At 35.5% G+C, this 9,901-nt stretch overlaps 1 protein-coding gene across 1 annotated transcript; it reads right to left on the reverse strand.

The window, feature by feature from the left end:
• Positions 1-702: 702 nt before the first annotated feature.
• On the reverse strand, positions 703-9,447 carry LOC114245922 (acylphosphatase-2). Its single transcript, XM_089737702.1, has 3 exons — positions 9,204-9,447; positions 8,793-8,902; positions 703-965 (listed from the first exon to the last, which is right to left on the reverse strand). The coding sequence occupies exons 1-3, from the start codon at positions 9,261-9,263 to the stop codon at positions 845-847; spliced, it is 291 nt and encodes a 96-aa protein (XP_089593828.1). The 5' UTR covers positions 9,264-9,447; the 3' UTR covers positions 703-844.
• Between the last annotated feature and the right edge of the window lie 454 nt (positions 9,448-9,901).

Below are 9,901 nucleotides of genomic sequence, written 5' to 3' on the forward strand. Positions count from 1 at the left end.
TGTTCTTTTCTAGACTAAAAGGGACTGCTTAATTTTATAAACTTATAAAATACATGCATCGATATATTACCACAATACATGTTTTTAAATTGTACAAAGTATAAACTCATTTTCTTTAATTCTAAAGGTGCGACTCGTAATATATTTTGGCAAAGTAACGTTTTTAGTTTGTATGGTAATATATTAAAGAGAGCAAGTCAAATGCGCTGTTTTGTTAAGAACCTTTTACGTCAAGTGAAGATTAGATTTCCCCGGAGAGTCATCGCCACCCGATAAAATGGAATTTACTCAGACTTTTTACTTATTACTCGAGCGATGTCTTGTTGAAACCTTTTCGTTTCTACGCTAGATACGTAATTATAGACTTTTTTGTATGCATTAGTGAGATTAAAGTCCACATATTATTCGAATGTAAATAAAATTTCTAAGCCCTATATAGCTATGCATAGTAAGGATGCAAGGAAGAAATACCAAAAGAACAAACAGAAAAAGTCCCACCTTAAGACACGATGCAATTGATATATGGAGATAAAAACCAAGGAGGGTTGACGTTAGAGAGGCAGCTGGTCGTAAAGTACATTTCAAATCCCTACATGGCCTAATAAGAGGACACGCTGTTTCGACCTCACATGTGAGACAAGGGCAAGAGCAAGAAGAAGATATGTAAGTAACGGGCTCGTGTATTAAATAAAACAAAACATGCAAGATTCAATCGTTTATTAAAATTAAATTAGCTTATTACATAATATGGTATTGGAAGTACCGCAGTCATGGGTCGAGCATATCACATTAAACTTCGGGAATACCGACTAATAATACTGAGATATTAAAGCGATTAGCGATTTTAATGGTCTTTAGCAATACTGAAATTATCATAGGTCAATTCAGAGATCTCCTTCACGTTTCTGAACTCGACCTTGTCGATTTTACTGCTCGGACTTCCTGTTGTTTTAAGCCAGTGCATCCTGTTGAGAAAGGTAAAGTTTAAAACATAAAAAATGTTATTTAGCTATGTACAATATCAATCAATGTTTACGTTATGTTACTGGTGGTAGGACCTCTTGTGAGTCCGTGCCGGTAGGTACCATCACCCTGCCTATTTCCGCCGTGAAGCAGTAACGCGTTTCGGTTTGAAGGGTGGGGCAGCCGTTGTAACTATACTGAGATCTTAGAACTTATATCTCAAGGTGGGTGGCGCATGTACGTTGTAGAAGTATATGGACTCCAGTAACCACTTAACACCAGGTGGGCTGTGAGCTCGTCCATCAATCTAAGCAAAAAAAAAACGTCAACCGGTCATTATGCTTTACTCATCTTGTATGTGAAGTTTATATGAACTTCAATAATGAGGTAAATGACGAAAATAAAAAAAATACATACTTGTGTACCTGCTGTTCAATATATTGCACTTTTCTTTCGTAAAAATTGCATATAGGTATGCTGTTTCACTAGAACTGCCATACAAAAACACGTTTTATTGTGTAGGTAGTTTTTTGGAATGTAATTATGTTACAGAGTTTGTAGAATAAACTCGCAGTTTTTTTAATTTAATAATTGCTTGATTGTGCAAATAGGAATAAATATAAAGGGATGAAAGGCTATTTGGTTAGAAATTTCACTTAATAAGCGACTTTTACCTTTGTAATTAAAGGTGCATTTTATTTAGTATTAGCATTAAGATACCCGATTCTGTGGACCGAATGGTAAACAGTCGACGTTGCCCTAAACACGTCATTACGGATCCTCCCGATCCATTAACGGTGCTTTTAGGTACCACAAGCACCGGTCACCGTCCTCGTCGAACCCGTCGCTTGCGAAGAAGGGCTCGACGAGTAAATTAACCCATAGACACAGCCCGCTGAGTTTCTCGCCGGATCTTCTCAGTGGGTCGCGTTTCCGATTCGGTGGTAGATTCTGCGAAGCACTGCTCTTGCTAGGGCCAGTGTTAACAACACTCCCGGTTTCAGTCCCGTGAGCTCACCTACACGTAAAGGAGAACCTGAAATAGCCTTTCAAGGCTATCAGCATAAGTAGGAAAAAATAATAATTAGCATTAACAGTTCGACGTTTTTAATTGAACTTCAATTAAGTTTACTCCATTAAAATAGTTAGACATTTTTTTTGTTATGTTACTTTTTCCAAATTTTAAACTTTAAATGGCTCTGGTAATTTTACAGGTAATTGCTAAAATATCGCTTAAACCAAATACACTTTCACACCACGATATGTAAATTTCGTTATTTTTATAACCCAGCCGCCGCGCGTTACTTTCTTTTTCCCTACCTAAGCTCACGAGCTTTGAGAGGCTATTTCAGCGTAACCTTAACTAGTAGGTGTGAGCTCACGGGGCTCAAACCTGACGACGTTGCTAACACGAACCCTAGCAAGAGTCGTGCTTCGCAGAATCTACCACCGGATCGGAAACGCGACCCACTGAGAAGATCCGGCGAGAGACTCAGTGGGCTGTGCGTCACGTGATATCGATATAGATTTTTGAAAGACCATCAAAATTAAAATTAATTTTAAGCTTTTTACTGTGTAGTTTTTATTACGTCTAATACATACGGCAAACAAAAAAAGTACAACATAAATTTTCTTTTGAAATAATTTGGTAGGTACCGAATCGCGTCAAAATACCCTTTCTTGTTCAATTCTTAATACCCTTGTAAGTTTGGGTACGGTTTTCTCTCGGTTCCAAGATTCCGTAACTAAATGATAAAGTTTGAAAACTTTATAATTTTGGCTTAAACTTTTTCAGTAATTTTAGTCTGAAATTACTTTCACTACATACCTACATAGAACATGGGTGGGATAATGCTATTTACGAATCGCTATTCACGTCGTAAAATTCATTGTGAGATTGAAAAATATTTCAAGGCAAATATCGTACCTATATGCAGCTTTTTTTATTATTTCTAAATAAGTAACAAAATTGGTTTGTGTAAATCTGTAAAACCTATACCTATTAATCTTAATATTAAAACTATATACATGTATTTATTAATTTACTAGCGACCCGCCCTCGCTTCGCTTCGGAGCTCTATCAAGGTAGCAGCGTCAAATCAGCAAAATTCAAAATGAAATTATGCAAAATTTGTAGCTTTTTTGTTGCTATTTAGTTGCTAAAACCGCGATTTTGTTGCTTGAGCCGTTCGCGAAAAATCGCAATTACTGCTAACTTCATATAAAGCTAGCATAAAATTTTTATAAATCAATAAATATCGAATCAACTATTGAACCAAAATTTGTTGCTCATTTGTTGCTGCAAGTAAGCACTAACGAAAATAAAAAAAAAAAGACCTGACGTATTTTTTAAATTGGCAATGATTTATTTAACACATGCTAGTTGAACTCTACTTGCTAAACCAAAAATGTAAAGAAGATTTAGTTGCTGCATTGAACAATGTTCAAATGGGCATAAAGAATCAGCAACAAAATAGAATAGTAAGCACTAACGAAAATAAAAAAAAAGACCTGACGTATTTTTTAAATTGGCAATGATTTTTTTAACACATGCTAGCTTGAACTCGACTTGCTAAACAAAAAATGAAAAGAAGATTTAGTTGCTGCATTGAACAATGTTCAAATGGGCCTAAAGAATCAGCAACAAAATAGAAATTAAAAATAGACTGTTTCTTACGATCAGCAACAATTTTTCTAGTTTATGCCATCTTGAACTTTCGAAATTTCGAATTTCGAAAAAAGCGTTTTTTTTTTTATTTCTTGGTGATTTTGTATAAAATCGATTTTTTATTATCTACTGACTTGTAGAGCATCGAAGACTAGGTCGATTCCCGCCAGTCTCGTCAAAATCGGTTGATTCGTTCGTGAGATATCCAAAACGAAAAATTTCGAAAAAAGTTTTTTTTTAAATTAATTCCGAAATTTTGCATCAGATCAATCTTTATCATCACAAATCTTTGATAGAGCGTAAAAATTTACATCGATCGCTGCCATTCACGTGAAAATCGGTTGATCCATTCAGAAGTTATCGTAGTTTGAAAATTCCAAAAATGGTATTGTATCTCAGTCTCATCAGATTGTTGAGCTCGAAGAGCTCAAATCATAGAAAAATTATCTTTCTGAGCTCAGGGAGCTTAAAACAACGCAAAAATTATGTTTTCGAGCTCGAAGAACTCAAAAACAAAATCAGTGGAAATTTAAGTCCACAGCGGGAAGTTGCAGGGATGGCCTTTAGGGTCAACCATCTTCCTAATTATTTTTTTTCATCAGAAAAAGGAGAAAAGACATTAGTGAAGTACTTATAATATGATTCCCATCCATGCATTTTGGGTTTTCCCAAATCCCTAGTTTTTTGGAGCAGATTGGAGGCAAACTTGTGTTAAACGCTCACATTTGAATATTGTAAAAGGTATGTAAATACCCCACACGCATTTACAGTAAACAATATTTTTACTTTTTCTTCATCAACCCCTTCGACGTCATTAACAGACTTTTCCTTTTCAGCAAAGACAAGGCCTTCAATTGGTAAAAGCTGTTTTACCCATGTTGGATACTCGTCAAGATTCTTCCAATATATTTATTTTTGTTTCTAATTCTTCTCTAATATTCAAAAACCATACACGAATACCTTGTTCAATTACACAAGTTCTAGCTAGCATAGATCGGATAAATTTTTGCTGATCGTAAGAATCAGTCTATTGTAGTTTCTATTTTGTTTCTGATTCTTTAGACCCATTTGAACATTGTTCGATGAAGCAACTGAATTTTTTAGCATTTTTCTGTTCAGCAAGTCAAGTTCAAGATGGCATGAACTAGAAAAATTGTTGCTGATCGTAAGAATCAGTCTATTTTTAGTTTCTATTTTGTTGCTGATTCTTTAGGCCTATTTGAACATTGTTGTATGTGGAAACTAAATTTTTTAGCATTTTTCTGTTCAGCAAGTCAAGTTCAAGATGGCATAAACTAGAAAAATTGTTGCTGATCGTAAGAATCAGTTTATTTTTTATTTCTATTTTGTTGCTGATTTTTTATGCCCATTTGAACATTGTTCAATGTAGCAACTAAATTTTTTATTATTTTTCTGTTCAGCAAGTCAAGTTCAAGATGGCATAAACTAGAAAAATTGTTGTTGATCGTAAGAATCAGTCTATTTTGAATTTCTATTTTGTTGCTGATTCTTTAGGCCCATTTGAACATTGTTGTATGTAGCAACTAAATTTTTTATTATTTTTCTGTTCAGCAAGTCAAGTTCAAGTTGGCATAAACTAGAAAAATTTTTGTTGATCGTAAGAATATTTTTAATTTCTGTTTTGTTGCTGATTCTTTAGGCCCATTTGAACATTGTTGTATGTAGCAACTAAATTTTTTATTATTTTTCTGTTCAGCAAGTCAAGTTCAAGTTGGCATAAACTAGAAAAATTGTTGCTGATCGTAAGAATCAGTCTATTTTTAATTTCTATTTTGTTGCTAATTCTTTAGGCCCATTTGAACATTGTTCAATGCAGCAACTAAATCTTCTTTTCATTTTTTGTTTAGCAAGTCGAGTTCAAGCTAGCATGTGTTAAAAAAATCATTGTCAATTTAAAAAATACGTCAGGTCTTTTTTTTTATTTCCGTTAGTGCTTACTTGCAGCAACAAATGAGCAACAAATTTTGCTTCAATAGTTGATTCGATATTTATTGATTTATCAAAAATTTATGCTAGCTTTATATGAAGTTAGCAGTAATTGCGATTTTTCGCGAACGGCTCAAGCAACAAAATCGCGGTTTTAGCAACTAAATAGCAACAAAAAAGCTACAAATTTTGCATATTTTAATATTGAATTTTGCTGATTTGACGCTGCTACCTTGATAGAGCTTAGCTTCGGAAACATTAAAACACAAATGAAACAAAAAAAAAAAATTAAAAACAAAAATTAAAAAAGTAGCCTATGTTCATCAGGGACAATGTCGGCTTCTAATGGCAAAAGAATTTTTCAAATCGGTCCAGTAGTTTCGGAGCCTATTCGAAACAAACAAACAAACAAATCGTTCCTCTTTATAATATTAGTATAGAGTATAGATCTACGTATTAATAAGTACCTATTGGATTTGGACTTGTATATCAAAGGAGAAATGCAGGCGTAACATAAGACATAAGATTAAGTTTTTTTTTTTATTGCCCTTGGAGGCAGACGAGCATACGGCCCACCTGATGATGAGTGGTTACCGTCGCCCATGGACTTCAGCAATGCAAGGGGCAGAGCCAAGCCGCTGCCTACCTAAGTATTGTAATATTAGTTTTTACGATTTTAAGATGTACTATAATTTCGGTTTTGTGGTTTGTATAAGTTATACTTTTCATTTTACGAGTATTAAGTATAAGCGTGAACATTCTTGATGACCACCGAACCTTTTAATATGCGTTGGCCGATTTAAACACCTGATTAATTTTATTTGGCTGCTGTAGGTCTGAAGTGGACAAAACTTCAAGATCAACTGTCCTCTATTAAACCCTAAGATCTATAAGGGTCTAGATTTAATTTAGTTTAATTAGTACCAAGCTTACGGATTTATTTAAATTTTTCGCGGTAATCTACATTACAAACATTATTATTTAGCGGGTTATTTTTTACCGATTTTGTTGACACCGAAAGTGTAGGTATATTGTGTAATGTTAACACCCATAATGTCGAAGTGCGTCGTATCTATAACCAGATTGTGGGTATTATTTTTACTTTTACAGATCAGCTTTTCTGAACGTAATGTGAATTCTGCGAACATTCAGACATATCTAAGCTCGAAATTTACATTCCTGTCCGACTTTTCAAATCGATATGAACCGTTCTGGTTCATCAAGCACGAGTGCTTTGTGACAAGATGTTGGTACCAGTCTTTGCGAGCTTATCTGTAAAATAAACTAAACCAAATGTGCCTGTCACATAATTTTAATGTATTTATTATGCTACATAATAGTTCTCATTGTGACTCATTGTTAAGGAATAAAAGACGATCGTTAACAGACGACACTGCTTAATGTCTTCATACAACATAGGAAACGTCTATTTCTTAGGGTAATTTCTCCAGATCTTAACATATACACTACTACTCTTTTTTTGGGATGGAAACATTGTGGTTGGTCCTGAGGCTTTACCTCTTAGATAGATAGATCACACAGTGGAGCACCAGTGGTAGGAGCTCACACAAATGCAAGAAGCATCCATATCCAAACATGAAATAACTCGTTCTTACATTCATTATTTATTGGGAATTACCGACTTGTAGCAGCTACTTGTATCACACAGACACAATTCTTCTTTTTCTCCACCTTATCCCACTAGGTGGGGTCGGCATAGCTAATTTTTCTCTCAATTTCTCTTTAATCAGCCATCATCTCAACACACAGTCCTCTCTCTCTCTCTCATTTCGTCATTCACACACTCCATCTATGTCTTCTTCGGTCGACCTCTTCCCCCTCTACCCTGCACTACCATTTTCATACATCCGAAGTGCCACCATAGCAGTGGCTGCAACGAGGATACGGCAAAGCACACGCTCGCGTACTGCCCCGCTTTCGCGGAGCAGCGCCGCGATAGCGGGGATAGGTAGGTTCTGGCCCAGCGGAGTATCCCGGAACACCAACGGCATCGCCCGGGCGGCCTGGTAGGGCCGCCATACCGCGGAGACCGACGTCGTTGGTCGTCGACTATCGCCTCGACGACTCCTCGATCGGGCGTCCTCGGGGTGGCGCCGCGTGTTTGGTTGTAATGTTGACCGCGGAAACCCCTCTACTCTCACCGGGTTCTGACCCCAGACGGAGATCGGACTTCGGGTGCAAGAGTACAAGGGAGTCGTTTAGGGCGGTAGGGCCCTAAAATTTCTTGGGCCTGCGGTCTGCTCCCAACACCTGCAGATCATCAAGTCTCACATACCGTGCGCGCCCCCTAGGCGCGGGGACCTCGTAGAAGGTTCGGCCCCCAGCACGAAAAAAAAAAATACCATTTCCATACATCACAGACATACACACAGACACAATTGCGATGGATTTTATTCAAACAATGGTGTAGGAAACTACTAGTGTTTAAAATGTCACTTCTCTTCTCTTAAGAACTAAACATGAATATTTACGTTTCCACCCAAATATAACTAACTATATTGAAATCAGAGTGAATGATGCACATAAAAGTGTTTCAAAAGGTGAGTGTCAAGGCAAGCCAGCAAGTCCCGTCATATATCAGCCAAACTACAGTGAGATTTGCTGTTCCTTAAATAAGGCTTGACAGCAGGATGATGACAATAGCATAATATCTCGTCAAAGCTAGTCTTTTGGACATCATAACATTTTATTTAGCGGGTATCCATTCCACCTCCCAAGTCTAATTACATAATTTAACAATAGTCATTCCTATGATGCAGTCGTAAAGATTCATCGTACATCAACACAACAAAAAGGTACCAGTACTAATTACTGGGAATAGAATTGCTGTTCGTTAGTCACTCAAACTCGAGACTCGAGAACGGCTGGACCAATTTGGCTAATTTTGGTCTTGAATTATTTGTGGAGGTCCAGAGAAGATTTAAAAGGTAAATAAATATGAAAATGCTCGGAATTAAATAAAAATAACAATTTTATTTTTCCTTTGATGTGTCCCCAGTCAGACGGATTCCGTTTGTTTGTTTTAGGTTTATTTTGTACAAAAGTTTAGGTCTTTTATTTATCGATTGAGGCACTACAAAGTCTGTTGGGTCAGCTAGTTTTATAATATATATTTTAAGTGTCAGATTTGAATAACAAAATTTTAACCAAGGAAACTGATACTAAATTTAAAGATTCATCTAACTACACTTACATGACTTCAATTTTATCTAGAGTGCCTTGCATGTGTCCCAAGACAGTTCCTTGAGCTGTGTTTTTGCACCAGCCTCGAAGTCCCAGTTTATCGGCTTGCTCTTTGGTATACTGTTGTGAAGGAAATGTTTTTTGTAAGTATTCACTAAATACTACATAGATTTTGGAGTCATTTTTGTGTTGAATATGGTATTCACACAACCGCTTATTTTAGAATTTGTAAGTAACATTTATTTAAATATAGTAAGTATTGATTGGTCGCAAAACAATTATTTTTTAAAACATTGCTATTTAACATTTTATTAATTACGTGTTTAGTTTCGAAGCGTTACACTGCATTTCCATCAGATGGATTAATAACGCATACACTATTCTCTACCATCATAATGAGTAAATATTCTTAATTACATACTTTTCGGAAGAAAACTCCTTGAACCCGGCCAAACACTTCAAAATCCAAAGCCCGAAACATAGTCGCTATGATAGGACTGCAATTAACGCAGCACTCTCGTCACTGCCAGTATTAATAAAATGCGGAGCATTTAGTGGCGACTTAAAAAGTAACGATAGTAAATGAGTATAATAACATTAATATTATTACAAGTAACACAACAGAAATCAATTCAGTGAATTCAAAAGTTCAAGATTCTAACCTCACTTTATTTTTAAGTATGGCAATCATTGAAAAAACCACTTTGTGCAATACACTAAGGAACCAATAGCATAACTGAAAACGTCTGCAGTTTTTGAGATTTACTTTTTGACGAGAATATATTATTATTATGTACCTACGGAAAATTTTCGAATTGCTATATTTTTGTTAATTTAATGCTTATTTATGTTTAAGCTTGTAACAGTTTAGGTTTGTTAATCATTCAGTATTTATGAAAGTGACCAAGTGTGGGAAAATGAAATAATGCTCGAAAACAACTACTCGAGTATTGACATTTAAGTAATTTCCAATTATTTTACCAAATCATTATTTTATATTAGTTAATTTTATCTTACCTGATATTCTCTCTCTTTATTAAATTTCAATTTTATTCAATTTTATCCTAATTGATTATCATTTCAACTGAGATTTTGAGTCATGTCTCATAGTGAGTGATG

This window comes from Bombyx mandarina, chromosome 23 (assembly GCF_030267445.1).
Source record: "Bombyx mandarina strain Sakado chromosome 23, ASM3026744v2".
Taxonomy (NCBI): domain Eukaryota; kingdom Metazoa; phylum Arthropoda; class Insecta; order Lepidoptera; family Bombycidae; genus Bombyx; species Bombyx mandarina.

Excerpts from the sequence above, each read along its gene's own strand:
- LOC114245922 (XM_089737702.1), bottom strand. The coding sequence starts at position 9,263 with ATGTTTCGGGCTTTGGATTTTGAAGTGTTTGGCCGGGTTCAAGGAGTT. Across the intron at positions 8,903-9,203 it reads AAGGAGTTTTCTTCCGAAAA|TATACCAAAGAGCAAGCCGA; the intron begins GTATGTAATTAA and ends CCTTCACAACAG. Across the intron at positions 966-8,792 it reads CTAGATAAAATTGAAGTCAT|GATGCACTGGCTTAAAACAA; the intron begins GTAAGTGTAGTT and ends CTTTCTCAACAG.